General features: G+C 42.9%; 1 protein-coding gene across 9 annotated transcripts in view; it reads right to left on the reverse strand.

Moving 5' to 3' along the window:
* Nucleotides 1-5440: 5440 nt before the first annotated feature.
* The window catches only part of NHSL1 (NHS like 1), a 176466-nt gene continuing 161530 nt past the window's right edge, over nt 5441-20376 (reverse strand). For 6 of the 9 annotated variants that reach the window (XM_039707441.1, XM_039707439.1, XM_039707444.1 and 3 more), the window contains 3 exons: nt 12242-15646; nt 11571-11700; nt 5441-8136 (listed from right to left, as the gene is read on the reverse strand). In XM_039707441.1, the coding sequence (XP_039563375.1) occupies nt 7413-8136; nt 11571-11700; nt 12242-15646 (4259 nt within the window). In that variant the 3' untranslated portion in view covers nt 5441-7412. Of the gene's footprint in view, nt 8137-11109; nt 11162-11570; nt 11701-12241; nt 15647-20376 lie in introns of all 9 variants that reach the window. The other 3 variants (XM_039707442.1, XM_039707440.1, XM_039707447.1) reach the window with 2 other exon arrangements.

Raw genomic sequence — 20376 nt, forward strand, 5'->3', positions numbered from 1 at the left:
ACAGATGAATGTTGGGAAGTCTGTGGTCTACAGACTAGGGCATAAAGCACAATCAAGCTAAGATTCCCTTCATATTTATTATTCTCGGCAGGCCTTCCAAAAGACATAGCAGTATCACAGCTTGATGCTAGCAAGATGTTTGAAGGAGGATGAGGAAATACCTGTTGAAAGAGTACTGCTGAGGCACTCTACAAGAATTAATAGATGACATGAGATCTGGTTTATCCAAAGAAGGAAAAGTCCAACAAACAAGAACAACAACCAGAATGACTTGAGAAAGGCATTTCAGTTTATTGTCAAGACACTTTCTTCTCTCTTTTCTCAGCAATAATTTCTAGATAATTTCTAACATGGACTTTCAGTTCAAGGAAGTCACAATTTCCCAGGCCCTGGTAATCATTTGAGGGAGCAAGTTTGTGGCACAGAAAGGAATTTTTTAGATTCTTAGTTCCCAAAATCCAACATGGCTCCACATGAGATTGTCACATCATGCAAGAAATTCATCCCATGAATTTGATGACTAATTTGTTGTAGTCAGTCCTGGACTTCAAAACTGCACTTCAAAAAAAATCTTTTATGTTACACACCTTGTTTGCCTTGGGTTGTGCTTAACAGTCTAAAACCGGAGTAGTGCTTGTGGTTTTTTTTTAATTCAGAAATAACCTATCAACTACTTTCCATGTTTCCACATGCCACAATCTTAAATTCTGACAAATTTTGCAAGAAAATGCATGAGTAAATGGAAAAATCAGGTTCAATGTTCTGTGTTGGAATAAATAAAGGGCTGTCTCTTGAATACTACATTGAGGTACATACACTTTTTCCCCTGCATATCACATCACAACAGACCTTTCTGTGGATTTTGAGTTTGGTTGATCTTTGCCCTGAAAGATGTAAGTGTGCTGTGTATGGGAACATGCCAGCCTCATTTGGGATCACCAGTGGTTTGATACTGTCTATCCATGGCTGGCAAATGGACTCAAGCTACCTTAGACTCAAACCTGGACTTCAGTGCAACTCTGCATGACCTCTGCTCACAGCCACGTGCTCCCTGTGCACCCATTTTCCCTTGGATCTCCTTTCTGAAATGTACTTTTGTTTTGCATCAGGGCTCTATAAAAACGTAAATACATTAAAATCATTATCATTCCTCAGTCTGTGTCTGCTGTACTGACTACACAAACCTGGCCTTTGCTTTTTAAGTCCTTTGGACTACACTGCAGCTCCCAGTTGGCACAGCAATTTGCAAATCACCATTTCCAGGCAGCACATTACAACACCCTGATTAAGGCCAAAAGGATGGGACCACCTCTTACTAAGGACCATCTCTTACTTCTCAGCTGGTGACGCTGCACTGGGCACTGAATTCTTGTGTCCTTGTAATGCTCTTTTCCTGTTTTAAACTGAACTAGAAATCAGGGGTTTCCCTCAAATTTAACTCCCAAAGGCAGGAATTTATGTTCCATTTTCTGCAACCCAGTGTGAAGAGACTGCTGGAAATAGCCTACAGTAGTTCTTCTGGAAAAAATACATTGAATAGATACTTAACTTTTAAAAAAGAAAACATTAGTGTGCTACCAAGATGCACATGAACAACATTCCACTTCAGATAGCTCATTTAGTTTCTTGTATTTCTTGTTTCCAGGATATAATCTTGTGGTGCTTTAGAACTTTTTGGTTTTCTGGAGATTTTTGTTTTGTTTTGGGCTTGTTTTTGATTTCATAATTTAAATATTTTTTTCCTCACAAATTAGTTTTTACCATCTAAACACACAACTTAAATTTTTACTTTTTTTTTTCCTAGAGGTAGTGAAAATGCAGAAACTTCTGCTACCTTATGTGTCCTGACAAATTTTCTTTTTTTCCTTCAGTAGCTAACAATTCTGGTTTTATACTGAAGGTTGATGCACAAATAGAGCAGTGTACTACAGACAGAAGCAACTCAGCTACACTGGGACTGGACTTTCTTCTCTATATACTTCTCCATATGCTTATACACATGCATTTGGATTCACTATTAACAGACAATTTCCTACAAAAAATCAATGACATTTTCCATTAGCATCGTTGGGGAAGCATTGATTGGCCCTTAAAAGGTTGGCTGCACATTATGTGAAAGAACCCACCTGCAAAGAGCTGAATTTGCAACATAAAATGTACTCAACGTTCTGCTAGGGAAGCACTCTCAAGGCTTTTACCCAGTTTTTCAGGATAATATATGACACAGCACATCTTTATCAAACATATCTATATTTTACTCTGTTGAGTGTTTATTAATTCACACCAGTATAGCCACAGTCACAATCCAGCACTTAGTTGCAAGATTTTAATGCTGTACTCTGATTTAAGTTGATAACACCCCTTTAGAACCAAGAAAATTATCAATTTTGCCCAAAGATTTTTCTAGTCTTAACCATGTAACAAATAACTTCCAAAAGTTATTCAGCAAATTAAGTGTAAGGGGGAAACTCAGAAAGCTACCAAGGGCATTATAAAGCTACTGTGCTCCCTTTTGTGAGTACTGAAGTTATTTTAAATAAAACAGATAAAATGATTCCTCATTGCCACTGTAAGTTATGTAACATTTCTTTGTTTTACCACAGAACTCCCTTTTAATTCTCTCCTAGAAAAGCAAACAATGCATCGTTTTGAATCACTCAAACGTACTGTGGCAACGGCTTTGTTTCAACAGTGGCTGCTGCTATAAATGACTTTTCCAGCACTTTGTGGTATCCAAAGAATATCTAACAAGATCAATTTGCTTGCAGTAGTATTAACACATTCATCCCTGCGTGAGTGGCCTCTCTTTGCTTCAGGAAATGACTGAAGGTTTAGCAAGTTACCCCAATGCAAGTGTCTGGAGACCTGCACCCAGTACATCGGAAGCACTGGATGCAGAGTTGTTGGTAGAAATTAGACAAGATCAGTCTGAGCTTTGATCTTCCTAATCCCCTTTATTCTTTCCAGACTTCAGGCACGGTGGTTCTATAGAAGCCTCCCAAGAGCTGTGCTTGAGCCACCTACCCACTGCTGCCTGAGGTCTCCTCCAGCAGTCCTCACTCCAGCCTATTACTGCTTCTCTAAGCCAAATTTTGCTCATTTTCCTCTTCTAAATTGTTTGGGGTTTTGGGTTTTTTCCCCCTCATGTTTGACTGACTTCAGCCTTCTACACCCTTTGATTTAGGATGAAACACACAGGCTACAACTTTTCTTCCTCCTTGCTGTGGCTATTCCATTGCTCCTTTGCCTTCTTCTCTCTTCTGTACTTGCTGTAACTTCTTTATCATCTACAATCTGCACTAGCCTGCCCACCCCATACCTTAATCTGTGCATTCATTGTACTTCTCAGTAATCTCCTTGCTTCACCTTTTCTGCCAGTGCCTTCTTTCAGGCTGAGCCTTATGCAGAACCAGTGTCCCAGTCCTGGTTTCTCAAAATCCTGTCTTCATCACTTCTTATCCAAATCTTTTAACTGATATCCAGTAGCCTTCCAAACCTCCTCTCACCAAGCTATTGCGCCTTGCATAACCCCCATCATTTCAATTAAGGTAATAAGTTCTCCTTTCCAGTGTACAAACAGCAGTGAAGGCTGGTGAATGCCCCAGGGCCTTGTGAATGTATTAACAGAGGGCTGGAGGGCTCTGATTCACAGGGCTATTGGGGCTGCCAGCACCTGACAGCAGAACTTTGGGCATAAAGGAACACAACATGAAATGAGTTCATATAGGGCAGAATTTAGAAAAAGACTGAAGCTGAAAACCATTCCCAGTAAAATGGAAACCAGAAATTAATCTCACCTCTAGCTTCAATAAAGATTCTTGTTTTAAAGGCAAAGTGTAGACCAGCTCCAAACAAGCCCTGTGACAGTATGATGCATTAAGCATCAGGATGACAAGTCTGCTATTTTTCTTCAGCACAACCAAGTTTGCATATGTGCCCTCGTCTCCTGCTCTGGACATCTTTAGAAGAGGTTTGCTAAATTTAATCTACAGCTGTAGACCAATAAAACCTCAACTGCAAAACCTCCCTATGGAGGAGCATTATTGTCTAAGAAAGTAACTTTGAAGTTGTAAGCGTGACAAAATAATTACCCAGTTCTGCCTGTGGGGAGATTACATGGCAACACCTCTGTCAGAAAGTTACATCAGCTTCCAAAGTAAATCATATAAGCACCATTAAACATATTTCAGCACACTTAAGGTATTTCACGACATGGCAACACCTCTGTCAGAAAGCAAGTAAATCGTATAGGCACCATTAAACATATTTCAGCACACTTAAGGTATTTCACTACACTTTGCACTGCATAAAATGCAGTCTTGCAGCAACATCAGCAGGGTGCATAAACACTGCCTTCTGAATGTTAGCCAAAACATGAGCTTTAGCCAAAGCTCTCCTGATGTGGGTTTTAGAGGAGCATCAAGGCTACCTGTGGCCAGAGGCAAAAGTCAGCCTGTGCTACATTCAAGTTTAATCTCATCTACCTGCACTGACATCATGCATTTAAGCCAGGCTTTTCCTAAGAGCTGCCCACACAGCCCACAAAAACAACTGGCAGCATCAGCTGGCCATCACCAGGGAAGGAGCTGGCTGTGCTCACCCCTACAGGCACTTGATGCAAAAGGCTGCAAACGGCTGCAGAAGCTGCAGGCATCAGAGCTACAATTTTGCCCAGTACATCCATTTTTCACTTAGATGATTTTCCCATCTGTAAACAATAAAACGAAGCCTGAGTATTACTTATTACACACTATCCTGTCAGGATGGTGGCATGAGGACTGGCTAGCATTAACATGGCTTTCTAAGGGACAGTACCTGCTGTGGAAAGGACTTGGTCCTTTCATGTTTCATGAGATCAGCTGAGCAAGACAGACCAAAGCAACAAAGGCATGATGTTTAGTGCAAAACATTCTGCCACTGCTACCTCTTTGTAACAGAATGTGGTTCAATATTAACAATATCTGAAACAATCTTTATCCAATTAGGTTTTATTTTAGTTTTAAAAATCCAATGGTTCTTTCAGTATCATATGAAAATGGTAGAAAGTTTGCTGCACACCAGTTAATACCACCCTTGTTCCACTGAGTGCTGCTAGACTCAACTTGTCCATTTCACTTCTCACTCACTCTGCTTATAATCTGGTTCTCCAAGAATTTTAGTTTTCTGGGACAGGTTGCGAGTAGGACAGAAGTAGGAGAAACCCTCACAAGACACTGGAAAAAGCTCAGGATTATTTAAATTTTTTAGTCTCAGAACTGAGATACCAAAATGGGATGGATGTGTGAGTACACTTTAGTTGTGCCTAAAGTGAATTAGTAAATTTTGCAATGAAAACTGGAAATTAGTAGCTGGATGCATGAATGATGGCATTCAGTGGGTTGCCATACGCTGTGGGACACATCTTTTGAAGGAGATTTTAATCGACTCAAAAGACAATATGGCAACTGGCAGGCTTTTACTTTATTGAAGCAAAGTCACAGCATTTTCAGCACTATTCCCCTCTTGTGAAGGGAAGAGTTAAAACGAAGGCCCCTGAAATTTACATAACTAACAAGTAAAGGATTGAAGAAAGAGATTACAAGCGTATTTCTCTAAAATAAATAATCTACAAAGAGTGCTTTTTCTTCTTAAAAGCAATCTAAAAATGTAAAAATTCTACGGTAAGGAGATCAAAAGATATTTTAACAACTTTCAATATTTACAAACAATACAAAAACTGCGCATGCCATCAAATGATGCAAAATTCTTATTAAAAATTAAAAGCTTCATTCCTACCAAGAACCAAAAACTCCAGCCAATATTTCAGTTTTAATTAATGGTCTTCTTTACAATTGGAAAACCGTTAAATGTTCTTATTATCTGTAAAATATACAATAAAAACGAACCTCACTAAATTATTAATGTTAAAAAAGAAGAGCAATACTGCAGGCAAATCAAAAAGGAAAGTAACCGTAACTTATTCTTTGGTAACCAAAAGTTAGCAAGTATCTGTATTTCAAGTGATGAAAAGTAATAGTCTCCCCATTTTAACAAATGAAAGACAGATTTCCGGCAAAACACAATTCCCAAGTTTCAGTTTGAAAGATGGGCTCCACCTACAGCTTTGTAGTGCAAGTCAAATTTCTCTTTCTGATTCAGAAACACAACTGTCCTGGTTCCGGCCAGGACAGGGTTCATCTTTTGCAGCAGCCAGGAGGGGCTGTGGCCAGGACAGAGGTTATTCTACACCACCTCACAACACTGCTGGGAACAAGAAGAGGGGCAGCAGGTCACACATTCCTGGGATCTGTGTGGTGAGCAGTCACCTGTGAGCCATTCATCTCTTTCATGTGCACTCTAAGCATTGTTGCTGTTACTGTCCATTTTCTCACTTCATTGCTGTTTCCAGTAATTTTTTCTTTTATCAGCCCCCAACCTTCACCTTTTATGCCTCCAATTCTCCTCCCCAGCCACCCGAAGAGGTAAGAGGAGAGGGGAGTGAGTGAGTGGGTACATGGTTTGGAGTGTTTTGGTGGGAACACTAAATTGGGGAATAAACCATGACAGTAACCCTTCCAAATTCTGGCAGTACACTGCCTCATTCATCTCCCACTTTCCTCATGTCTGCTTGCACCCTCCACACACATCCAGCTGTTCTAGTTCTCTAAGTGAATACTCCAGTCAAGGAAGCAATTCACCTGGAAATGTGTGTTTCACCAAGTGAAGGTGTGTGGCTGCACAGCAGCTAGTAGTGTGTTATAAAATCAGCTCCCTTTTCCACCTTAACTACACAGCTCATTTTCCCTCAGGAAAAAGAATTACAAGTACAGTACCCTGGACCAATCCATAACCTGGTGAGCTCATTGCTCGAGCAGGACACACTTCATCAAACGCTGGGCCATACCCCACTAAGGAGCCATGTAATCCCAGCACCAACCCTGCTACCTTCTCTCAGAGGTGAATGTGCCTCATTGTGCCTCCCTCTGCTTAACAAATGCACTACAAAACACATCACTACAATGCTTTTGAACCAAACGTCCAGCTTGTACCACAGGAGCCTTCCCTTTTCAGGCTTATTCCTAAATTTTGCTTGCACAATTGCAGTCTCAAGAAAAAGAAAAACTTCACACACCCCTACAGACTCTGAGGAAAGTTCCCCACCCCAACCCACCCCACAAGAGGACTTCTAAGGCTTTACACAAAAAATTCAACTGTTAGCGTTCTTCAAGCCACAGACCACTCATTCAAAGCAAGTGCTCCCCACCCCAACCCAACCATGCAGAACCATCGTCGCTTTAGCATTTAAACATACACATGCAGTTTGTGGAATAAATGCTCAGCAAAGTAACCTTGTCCTGGTCTGGGCTTTCTTCTGGAATCTAGTCCCTGTGATTTTCTAGACTAATATCCAAAGCCTTTTGTCACACTGTCTTTTAACTTTCTTCAGCTGAAGAGTTTAAATACTTCCTTGAAGCACCTGGTTGAGTCATTAAGTCTACATGGGCTGGATCCAAGGTCTCCTTGCAGCCTGCCTCCTCAGCATAAGGGAAGTCATTCATGTCCATTTCATCACTGTTAAACAGATCAAGCTGCCCCTCCTGCTGCTCTTCCAAAGTCCTCCGGACCCTGCCCTCGGACTGTTCCACCACTTCCCCATCTCCTTCACTAATGACAGTCATGGGGCTGCTCTGGATGCGGTTGCGGACGTTGTACTTGCTGCTGGCAGCAGACGGGGGTGTCCGTGACCGGCCGTACCTTGTGCCAGAGAAGGACATGCTCCTGGGCATCAGGCCCTCACTCCTGGCCCACTCTTCCTGGGCCCGTTTGCTCTTGCTGGGGGAGCAGCTGGCAGAGCTGTCGGGAAGGTCAGGGGGAGGGTCTGTCTTTGTCCGGTGGAACCGCGGGTCCGTGTTCTTCAACATCTCTGCCGCGGACATACGGGAACTGGTGTCACAGCGACTCCCCTTCTTCAGCAGCAGGGCTTTGAAGTTGTCATTGCTGGTGCTGCTCTTGCGAACGCTTCTCTGGATAGATCCGGCTTGTTTGAGGGTAGCTACATTTGGGGAAGCACCAGTGGGAGTTACGGGGGGCGACGGAGAATGGTTGCGGGTACGGTCGTCTTCAGAATCTTTACGGCCAAGGACTTTCCTTTTGGATCTGAGTTTGAAACACACACACAAAAAAAGAGGATGACACAGAAATAAAAATTCTTACCTCCTCTAATTAAACTCAAGTTTAGAGGGATGACAATGAATTTAGGCTAAAGCAGAGACAGGGAAAAGGGAGAAGTGATCTAAATCTAAAGCATGAGTAAGAACACCACCAGAACTGTACAGGCACTAATGCAGGTATTGGAGGTATAAGACAAGTTTATTACTCTTTTTCTGCAAATCTGGAACAATGAAACTACTAAAACTGGCAATATTGATGTTCAAAACACTTCAGTAAATTTAGTGAATCGGGTTTTCTGAAGTCAGTATTCAACTGCTCAGACTAATGTGCTATAAAGATTTACACTCCATGCTGTTTTTCTGTTAATTTGGGGACTTGATTCAAAATATGTCATCTAGAGTATATGGGTTGTTTAGTTTCATTTTATGATTTGACACTCTCTGGAAAATTAGAGGCGTAGTTTAATGCACTTTCCTTCAGAAAAAAGGACACAGCAAAGCACTGCTGCTGAAAAGGAAGCCACATGTAACAATTCTAAATTAAATTATTTATAAAACCCTTCCCTAATCCAAATATTAAATAAATAGAGAACAAACTTTTCCAAGCTCCTCTCAATATGCAAAGACAAAATTCACAGTTATGTTGGTGCTCTGTCATTGCAACTTTCAACTAAATGAAGGAGAGACCAACTTCCTGACAAGAAAGTAATCTTTCCAAATGAAGGAGCGGAGTGTTTGTCTATTTAGATGTGAAGTGCAGGGACAACACACACACAAAATTAAAGAGATAACCATGGAACTGGGAGTATGTGGAAACTGGACTTTTACTGCCTCATTTTCACATTTCTAGAAATCTTAAAGAAATGTACATGCCTGGTAGCTGTAGTACAGCTGCTTCATTTCTTTGCTGACTGAGCAAGAATTAATTAAAAAGGATTGTATAAGGCCTAATTTTAAATATGGTATTTTGGCAGAAGTTTAAAACAAGTCAACAGACTTCTCAGAGATATAAAATTATCATCCTATAAAACTCCATATTAATTTTTATCAAGCATATGTTCAATCCAGACCATTCCCCTTGTAAAACAGATGTCTACTTAATGTGATCTTTAGCTTTACTTTCTTAAACGCCTTGAGATTTTGCCAAGGCAAGCTCCATAGTGTCCATGCATCACAGCCTATTGATAATTTAAAAACCTCTGAAAACAAAGAAGCAGGATCCATCAGCTGAGTAGGTGGCAGCAACAGACATTGCTATAGGCTGTGCCAAGACTTTGGAGTGATCCTGCCTCTCCCTAAGTTTATGCATAGCTCACTTGTGATGCCCCCACGCCAGCTGTTCCAGCTGTTATTTTCAGCAGCTGCTGCTGCCTCCACCTGTCTTTCTGGAACAAGAATGTAATGCCAATGTCCATTCAGCCTGAGAATGAATGGACACAGAAGACAGCAAAGAGATATAATGATGACTTCAGGAGCAGCCAATGCAGGAACCTCATCTAGATTTAACTGTGTGTTAGTGCTGTAGGCAGCAGATGACTTGGGTGCTTGGATGCTCTGCGAGTCTGTACGTGAACACTTGTGTGCATTTGTTACAGGGAAAAGATTTTCCTTCATTAGGGTTTTGGCTGCCCATGGATATCTTTAAACACTGCAGTGCTGGGGTTGTACTGTTACCGAACCCCAAATTAAATTGGAAAAAAAAAATTCAGTTGCAAAGATCTGCACGGAAAGACTGTTATCCTAGCTTGGAGTGATCTGGTAAGACTGTGAATGCAGTGCAGAGCAGTCAGTTTGCTGTCAGCACCTAGCCAGCTTTTCTCAGTATGTATGAATTATGGAAGAAACTTGAAATTAAGAGCCAAATTTGGTTTTGGTGGCTTTTCAGACACAGACAGGGTATATGTTCAAACAAAACTATGACTTAAAACTTCAGACTGTTCTTTCTGTCCTTAATGCAAATACCACTAAATTTCTTATCTTGCTCCAAATTATATATTCAAGAATGCCAATTACTGAAGTAGTATCTCTTAGAAACAGTGGGGGAAAACCAAAACCTTTTTTTATTAATTAGCAACCAAGGAAGAAAGTGGTTCAAGTCCAAAGCCAGCAAAAGCAAGGGCATAATAAAAAAAGCATGTCAAGCAGTTCTAAGTACGTCACATCCAGTTCCATTGTCCATTTCCCCACAAACTCATGAATTACAGATATCTGCATATACACAGAAATCCACTCTCTATCTGCATACATAAAGGAGAATGGCTGCTGGCCAGAATACCTCATTCTAAAACCAGATTTGACACAGTTCTAGAGAGCGCCATGCAACATGAATGCAACAGACCATTTTCAGAATGGCTCATACAGGCCAAGTCCTAAGGAGTAATAGTAAATTATAAAAAGTCAGTATCATATATATGTAGTTTTTGTAGTGTCTGGAAAAGACTTGTATTTATCAAAATTTGAAAAAAAAAAATAGTATTTGCATCCAAAATGCCGCAGCCTCCCAGCCGGTCTCTTCCCGATGTGCAGGCTGAGGGAACACCGGGATCACCCGCAGCCCCTGGCAGGGAGGGAGGCGGCCGCTCCGCTTGCAGAGCGCGGCGCAGCCACGCGATGGCGCTGGCGGCACGCCCGGCCCGGCCCGGCCCGGCCCGGAGCGGAGCGCGGCTCGGAGGGAGCCCGCGGCCCGGGCTCTGCCTTCGGGCGCGCTGCCCTTGGGGCTTTCTGGAGTGTTCTTCCTTCTGAGCACCTAACGTGAACAGGGCATGAATCTAGCTGCCATTCGGGATGATTTTGTTATCAAGGGAAATGAATAATGCCATTAATAATAGAGCCAGTAGTGCACATTTCATTCATGAACCAGTTTGACACAAAATACCCGACCTCAGGCTGGATTATGGCAAACTATAATCCAGCGTTTGCCATATGTTTTGCCATATGACTGACATGTTGTGTTACTTGCCAGTTTCAGCCACGCTTGCCATGAAGCATTAGCGTTGAGCCTCTGTCCCAAACTGCACCATATAAGCAGCGGAGAGAGTAAAAAGAGATGGAGAAGAACGAGAATGAAAACAAAAAGATACACAGAAAAAGCAACAGTAGAGTTAATATGGCAGATTGAGAACAGTACAGTAAATACTAGATGTAAATTGATACTTTAAAGGGCAAGGTATTCATAATATAATCTACATCTATTTAATCTGGTTGGGTTTAGTTCAGAATGGATTAAATACATTTATAAAACAATAAAATGCAAGTTCTTTTCCTCATCTTTTTCACATATAGCCTTAGTAGAAAGTTGATAAATATGTGCTTTCTGTTAAAGCCATGACAGTTGTAATTGGGTGCTCAATAAACAATATTAAATTTATTTCTGAGAGACCTACCGGACCCGACAGTCCAGGAAGGGCAGTTTTACAGTACCTGTGAATGGCTGCAAAAAGATCCTCAGTAGTCCTTGGTCTTGCTGGTGTTGCCACTCCGTCTGTCTCTTCCCCATAACTACTGCTTGGCAGGAATGAACTACTGGCTGTGTCTGACTCAAACACCTCCACTGTGCAAAGAGAACGAACAGCACAGTCAGTCTGTCGTGCGAACCCCACGGGCACACAGTCCCGAAACCAGCCCTTGCTGCCTCCAAGGAGAAGCATCCGATGGACTGAGTGAGTGCAGCGCTGTCATTATTGTGATTTCAGACCAGCACTTGCTTAGGGAGCTGCAGTGCATGAAATAACATGCCTGTGCTTGCTCACCATAACAGGCAGAGAACAGTAACAAAAGAAAATTTGTAAGGTTTCCACTAAAATGCAAAACCAGTCTTAACAACTGCTTTCCTAGCAGGCTTTAATACTAGCATAGTTAAATAAAGCATTTTCTTTCCATGTCTGCAACAATGAGAAATCAGAAAGGAATTGTATGAAATGTCATACAGTATTAATCAGATCCCTGCAACTTTCTTTTTTTATTTGTAACAATCACAAGAGGTTCTGCCCTCTCAAGAATGCCACCTCAATGCTAGGATGGCTGTTCTCACTCCCCACCTTCTTAAAAATAGCTACTGCTGCATCTGATTTAGTCAGAGAAAAGAGACTCACCACTTTCGTTCTCTTGAGATAGGTGCCCGTCAGTGTTACTGCCACTGTCTTGGCTGCTGCCTGAACTGCTTCCTTCATCAAAAGCAGACTGCTCCTCCTGCCTGGGTTCTTCTTGAACTGGTGATGCAGCAGGCTGTACCACAAAGGCATTCGCTCCCACTGTCTCAGAGAAGGTGAATCCAGCAGCTCCTCCCTCAGGAACCAGGCTGCCAGAGTCCATCTCGCTAGAACCGAGTCCATCTGTAAGACGATTTCTCGCCTCCTCAGAGTGTGCAAGCACGGCGTCTCTCTTAGTTGGGCTTCTGGCAGTATCACTCACTTCAGCTGCTTTCTCCACTGTAAGGTCTAACTGTGGAGGTGGTACCAGAAGGAACAGTTTGGGTTTCTTTGAAATAGGAGGTGGTTTCTTGCTTGGCAATACACCCTGAGTCTTGTCAGGAGATGCTGGTGACCCCTGAAGTGACATGGCAGAAGGGAGGTCTTCACTCTGCACTGAGGACTCAGGTGTGTCATCAGTGGCTGACCCCAGAGCATCAGCTTCAGAAGATTTCTTTACATCTACTGCACTCACAGGCTTTTGATCACTGTCAAGCACAGGTGTGTTATCAGAGAGAATGAGAGGAGAACCCCGAGACAGTGTTTGAACTGCATTTTTAAATGAGGTGCTTTGAGTTTTCATTTCCTCATCACCTAAGCTGGTACTGAGTTTTAGTGAGAGAGATGGCTTTAGCAAAGACTGTGATGATGAGTTTACAGTACCCTTTTCCTGAGAGGTGGTTTCAGAAGCAGATTCAGTTGATGATTCACCTTCCATCGATTTTTTCACAGACCTCAACTGCACCATTTGCAGTGCTTTGGTGGTTACTAATGGCATCACAGGTCTTGAATCTTGCTTGTTGAGTGGCTGTTTCACTGGACTGTAGCAAGAATCCTCCTGGTTGCGTTTCTTAAAAGAATACTGAGGGTGTATTGCTGCACCTTTTGTTATTTTGGGATCAAGTGGTGGTGCTGGTGGCGGGACAGCCAAGGGGCAAGAAGGAGGAGGAGGAACAGGGGAAGAGAAGGAACTGATGGAGGCTTCTTGCGGAAACCATGGCACAGTCTGAGCAAAGGTAGAACTTACACTGGCTTCTGGCGGAGGAGGGGGGAACGTGGGAGAGGTCGACAATGGTGACAGATCTGTTACTTCTGCTGGAGGAGGTGGAGGAGGAGGAGAAAGTTCAGGGCAATGTTGAGATGTTGGAAGAGGAGGTGGTGGAGGAGGTGCACCAGAATCCACAGGAGGGCTCAGGGCAGGGTCCAGTTTCTTCACACTCACACTCCCTTCAGTAGATGTATTTGATGAAAGAGAAGTGGATGACGAAGACATAGAGACTGAAGACAGAAGAGAGGACTTCCTTTCAGGCACTTTAGGCTTCAGCTTGGATTTCCCATTTCCTGATGATGCAGACTTTACAAGTACAGGCACTGGAGTAAGCGCAGTGGGTGTGTTGGACTGGCTGGAGTACCCACTCGATGGCGATGTGACTCGGTGGGATTTCTCCGGAGAAGCACTCTTTGGTTTGGCCAGTCCACTGGGCACTTGTGGCACAGAAGCCCTTGAGCCATCGCTGAAGTGGCTGATGCTGTAATCGCTGAGAGCAGATGAAGTACTGGCAGAATGGGTCACTGGAGATTTCACCTGGTCATCTGCCACCGCGGCATAGTCGCTGTAGTAACCCCACTGGTCAGCATACTCCGACTTTATGCTACTTGTTTCACTCTGGGAGGGAGTGACTGTGCAGATGGAGTACAGGTTTGGAGCAGTGGTGGACATCATGCTGCTGCTCGCACTGACCGAGCTTTGGCTGCGGGAGCGCAACACCCAGGGATCCTCATAATCACTGCAGGGGCTCTGGGAAGGGGAGCTGCCATTTTTGCACTTGAGATTCAGCTGCAAAGAATGCTGCAGAGTGGCAATGAGGGTTTCATCAAGTATCTGCCCATTGGATTGGGCTTTTTTCTTAGGCATCCTTCTGAGTGAGTCTGTTCTGGATGGTGGCAAAGGTGGCTTCTTTGCCTTTTTCAGTGAGATGTTTCTTGCAAGGGATTTGTCACCTTGGCCTGCATGGTCATCCTGATATTTCTTCTCCTTTCCTTCAAAGACATTTACCACGCTGTCTCTGGGGTTCTCAAAACCATTAGTACTGTTGCATGGCATGTCTGCCTTCAGTCCAGACTCCATATGCATGGAGCCGTAGTAGCCATCGTGGTCCACAGAATACAGGGAAGTAGAATCATCCCTGACTGATGTCCTCTCCAGGCTACTGCTGCTCAGGTTGCTACCGGGCGAGGCACAGCCTGGTGTCGTACAAACCACCTTGCGCGAAGGGGTCTCGCTGCTCTCTGGAGACTTGTACAGCCAATGCTCCGTGCTCGCTGCCGGTGCTCGCTCCCCAGAATAGCTGGATTCGCTCCGACCGTCACTGTCCTGGGAAGGGCTTGCTAAAGCAGCAGTGTTCCTACAGCTGTAGCCCATGCTCTGAGACCCAGCCTCTGCATTCCCAGGAGTGCTTAGAGAGACAGCAGAGTCACCAAGAGAAAGCATCATGACAGTGTTAGATGGGATGGTATCTGAAGTCTGTGAGTGACGTGTGGAGCTACTCTCACTCCAGTTACCACTTGAAGAATGGTGATCTTCTTTCCCACTTACTGCACTGCCGGCAGCAGGATTGTCTCTTGGATTTGGAAAGGCAGTGGAGCTGGACATTTTACTATCCAATGATCCAACACTCTGCGCAGCATGAATAAGGATAACTTCCGAGGAGGATGACAGTGTTGCATTGGGTATGATGCTTGTTGAGTAAGTGGCATGAGGAGAGACCACGCATGCTGGGCTTGAGGACTTCTCGCTATCACAGCTTCTCACCTCTTGGGACTTTGGCCTTGACGGGGTCCCCACTGTGGGATTACTCCTCAGATGCACAACACTATCATCCACTTGCAATTTACTTATCTGGTGGGGTAAAGTGCCAGCAATGTCTTCTGTCTGCCTTGACATCATGCTCTGTGTCTGATCTAGGGACTGCAGAGACACTCTCGCACCAACCCGAGGCAAGCTGTGAAAACCTATGTCGTTATTTTGGCGAGAAGCAAATATAACTGCAGCAGAATCACTCATCACCGACATGTTTCCAGATGAGCTGGAGAACTGAGACATCTGGGCTGCAATGCCTTGTCCTTTCTGTGCTCGTATTCTTCTCATGGAAGGGGGCACAACTTTAACTTCCTCGGTCTGGCAGCTGGTGTCCTTGGTTTCAGAGCGCTGCATAGCGGAGCGATAGCTGTCTAGTCTCCCTAGCGTGGAACAGTGATCTGGGACATACATCGAATGCCCTCGGAAATCACTTTGGCCAGTACCAACTGCTGGAGTCAAAACAAAATAATTATTTCCTGAAGCACAAATTCACATTTATCTTCTCACTCATTTAAAAAAATACAGCAACCCAGCAAACTGCTTGATCCCCAGGCTCCTGCAGGTTTATGCCTTCTGAAGAAGAATCTGCAACAATGGATTTTGCAGAGGCATCATCTGTTTTCTGCATTTCTCTTCCCTTTTTCCTTATTATCAGGAACCTTCTGCTTACAGAATCGTCTGTGTTCCTGCCGCACATTCGACACATGAAATCCTCTGTTTATGACATGGTAATAATTTCCATAGTAATCAGTTGTGTCAGAAACCAAGCAGTACTGTTTGACTTCCAGTAGGCAACGCAGCAGGAACAGACAAAAGCCTGAGAAACGTGAAGTGTGTTCCCATGCTAATGCCTCATGTAATAAAGAAAAGGGGAAGGAAATCTGGAGACTAATATGAATAAAAGGATCTACTTTTTACAAGCACTACACTTCAGAAAAATATATTTCAGGAGACACAGATAGCTCTCCAAGTCCTGCAGTTTGTCTGAAAGAATGCTAACACATAGAAACATGCACTGCTTTACCACAAGAAATACATAGGCTGTAACAGCATCCAAATAAGCATTATCCCACACTGCAAAGAAAACCATCAGATAACATTTCTCCATACAACTACTTTCTATTTATCATAAAAGAAAAACACTAAGAAGTGGGGAAAAGAAACAGCTGGTATTGATGGTTTCTTATCCTCAGCACCAAAAAAATAATCAAGAAGGAATGATCACATATTGACATAATTCCCCCCACCCCCAACTCTGAAGACAATGAAAAATCAGTTTTAGTTCAATATATAGTTATCACTGGGTCAGTAGAAAGGATTCTATTAAAGGGCTCTTTTAAATTTACAGTTTTATTGGTAGCTGCCTTTTAAAATCACAAACCAAAGGACTGCTTTAAAATTAGCCTGTGTAGAGCTGTTGCTTTTGAATTCAGTTGCATTGCTGTATAAATAGCAAGAGAGAGGCAGGCATGCTTCTGGAGATGCTGGTAAGGACGCTACACATATGTCACTGTGGGGGAGAACTGGTTATTTCAAGTCTCTGCCTTAGCGAGTCTCAGGAGCAATAAAGTAGCATGCCTGAAAGGAATGTTCTCCTTTCATATTTACTATATGAAACTCCATTGGGAGGATACGTATTCTTATCATGCAGCTTTAAAAACACCACTTAAAGGACATTTAATCATCCTCATTCTTGGCAGGCAAAAGAGGCATTTAGGGTAAGGAAAAGAGGGCTCTGAAAAGGCTACAGTTAAAGCAGCACACACAAAAAAGATTGTTTACTTCTTTTCCTCAGGCATGTAAGTAGTCTTTCAGCAGCTTGAAGCCTAGTTAGCTTCTTTGTGAAAATTCTCTTGCTCTCATAAAAATGCAGCCTCTTTCTGCTTCTGCTAGAGTTTTGCTGCAAAGCTAGATACTCAGATGCTGGCAAATGTCTTGGATAATCTAATATGAGATACTGTCGGAACAGATGGACTACTGCAGCCAACCAAGAGAGGGATTTGCATATTCTGTATACAGTTATTAACTGTACAGTAAGAAAAATAATTATCCTTTCCAGGTATATTTTTTTCCTGTAGAATCAGTGCACCCCCTTTGATTAAGACAGAGAAGAACATCAAAATAGACATTCTGCAACCATCACATAACCAATTTTAACTGCTGGTCAATTAAAAATATCTGGTAACAAAAATCTGCATGCCAAGATATGTACATAACCAAAGAGATGGGGTATTTTTCTTCTCCTGCCACTGTGAAACACCACACACGCAGACAAACACGCTTGCAGATGAGACAAAAAGATTGTGCTGGTGGAGAATGAAGCTGTCAGCACTACAGCAAGTGTCTAATACTGTCACACACTGACCTGTGGTTGAGAGCATTTGTATGTGGTATGTCTGTACTGTACGCACAGACGAAGCTAAATGCACCCTCTTTCACAAGTAGTGTAATGCAGATGGGTGTTTTATGTCTGTTCAAAATGTTACTGCTAGAGAAGGTAAATGGTGAAGTGCTGGACTTGCTAACCTCACCTTCTCCTTCCAAGACAAGGAGAGTTAGAATCATTTATTGGGACATACAGTTCATGGTAAATGCACAGTGGTATCTGAAAAAAAATTAATGGCACTGAATAAAAGAGGCCACAGAATAGAGGAGGCCACTGATAGCTATACTGAAAATGCCTGGTGCAGCAGCTCTTGCCCCTTCCCTTGGGACACACCCCAACAGAACAACAATGGGCACTGCTGGCTGTCCCAGCCAGAGCAGGACACTAAAAACAGGGCAGCATCAACAACCAGCTGCAGGATGCTGCTGAGAACCAGTGCTTACCCCAGGCTTGTTACCAGAACAGATGTCATTTATGGTCCAACCTAATATGCTCTGGGAAACTGCATAAATTGACTCAACAGCAGCAAATGTTCCCAACCTCAAAACTGCAGGGAAGCCCATCAGGGCAAGTCTTTGCACTGGTGTGAAGACTGGCCTCTTCTAGTCAGAACGATTCAGAGCCCAAATGAACACAGGATTATGGAGGGCAAGACAGCCCAGCTTCAGACATATAAACTACAGGGCTACATCCTTCAATGGGCTATGGTCAGGAAAGGAATTTTGCATACTTGTTACTATTACAGGAACATAACTTTGAGGTTTTAAATTTCGGTGGTTTTTTTTTAGAAAAACTCTATCAGCTTTGGTTTTGGCTTTACATGTATGCACAATCTCATGCAAAGCTGTGAGGATTTACTCTTTTTATAGTTCTGTTTTATGAAGAGGGACAACAGAAATCTGCAGGGAAAATGGTTCAAAAAACCAACCAGAGGAACATTTAAGACTCAGGTATACTGGTAAAATGCTGAGATGTTTATGATTTTGGTGAAATTCAGAGGAGGGTAGCAAGGAGTATTTTATTTGCAATTTACAAATGCACCGTAAAACACTCACTCACTTCCAGAGTAATACTGGTAAATAAGGATTTTCAAAACCCCTTAAAATCTTTGTTGGTACTACAGCTAGAAGACAATCCCATTCTAAGGGACAGCTCAAACCTCTGAGTAAGTACACTGAGAATGCTAGGTTTGTCAGGAAACACCTAATACTTAAACAAATAGGAGTCAGAAGATAGAAGATATCTGCAACACCAAAATCCTTGAACAGAATCAGATCTTTTAAAGAATACCATCTGTAAGTCCATCTAGTTACAGGGACAATGTGTGAGCAGACAGCAGCAAAAAATGCTGCATAACCAGACATCAGGTTACAGATGCTGATCATTATGAAGTCAGAAGTAGCTGCAAACTGGGTGCATGATAGATGTGGCTGAAAGCAACAATTGTCCTGTCTGCCTTTTGCATTATCCTGTGTCCAGCAGCACTGCAGACAGTGCTATGTCCACCACAGCAGACCTGTATCTATGCTCTTTTCCTTTTCATTACCCTACTATGCTGCAAATCTCTCCTAATTAGGGCAAATTCTCTTCACTTGTGTGCATGTTTAGTGCAGGCTCCAGCAGCTAGTAAAGAACACCCACTCTGTGGACTCTGGTGGTCACTGGTGTTGCTCGTTAGAGAGGACAGGGACTGAGAATGACAAATTTGGCAAATTTGATGGGGAAGAAAGTGTGTCTGTATATAATCCCTGGGGCCTAGCTACTAGCAGCCCTGCTGTGACTCCAGCTGATCTGGTGGCACCAGCAGCTTGTTGCGGAGAATCACATGAAAGGTCCTCTGCATTGAAATGAGCACGGAAAACTGAGGGTTTGAAAAGATAAACAGTGTGTGTGTTGGTGTCACAAAGCAGATGCCTGTTTCAAGGAGAACAAAGAATTAGTCTCTTTTACCTTCTGACTAACCATTTCTAATGTAAGCACTTGTCTCTTATGCCACAGGCACATTCCTAAGGTGTGTTGCTCTCACTGCCTCCTCATGCCCCACCTAGCAATCCTGCTGCAAACCTGGTAAACTGGCTAAGTCACTGTGCAGTTTAGTGCTACAAATAAACCCCAGAGATTCTTATTTTGTTTTACCCCAGCAATTAGAAACCCAGTGATTTTAACAGACACTCAAAAAAGAAACAGACAAGTACACTGGGCTTACAGCAATTTTAAGGAATTTTCACTGTGTTCCATGAAGCACCTGTAATCTCTCATCAGAGGGGAAGAAAAATATTGCAGTGAATCCTGTGAAACTTTTCAGTACTGCCAGCTAAAAAAAAATCCTAAATACTTGCACATATCACTGCCACCCTGAGAGGGAATAGTCTGATGTAAATATCAGGAATTCAAGTTTTCTTGATTCTGTTCATTTCTCTAACCTAACAGCCTCTGGTGAAGTCTATATTCTTGGCATCTGTGTTTTTCATCCTCCCAGTACCAAAAGCAGAATATACTTGCTTTCTAACACCTGATCTATAAATGGATAGTGCTGGAAATGTACAATTGTGAAAAACTACAGGTAGAAACCCAGTGTTAGTCAAAAGGCGCAATAACTTTGAAACAGAGAAATTCTCTCCAAAGACTGCTAAAGTTCCAAACAGAAGCAGGTGTAGAATTACTTGGCTTGAACAGCTGGGTATCTGTGTGGTATTTCTGTAGGACCAATGGGTATCTGGGACTTTTCTTACCCATGGGACCTGTAACTTGAGTGACTGCTAGCCCTGAAGGGAACTAACTGGAGAAGAGCAT

This window comes from Passer montanus, unplaced genomic scaffold (genome assembly GCF_014805655.1).
Source record: "Passer montanus isolate IOZ18808 unplaced genomic scaffold, ASM1480565v1 scaffold2, whole genome shotgun sequence".
Classification (NCBI taxonomy): Eukaryota; Metazoa; Chordata; class Aves; order Passeriformes; family Passeridae; genus Passer; species Passer montanus.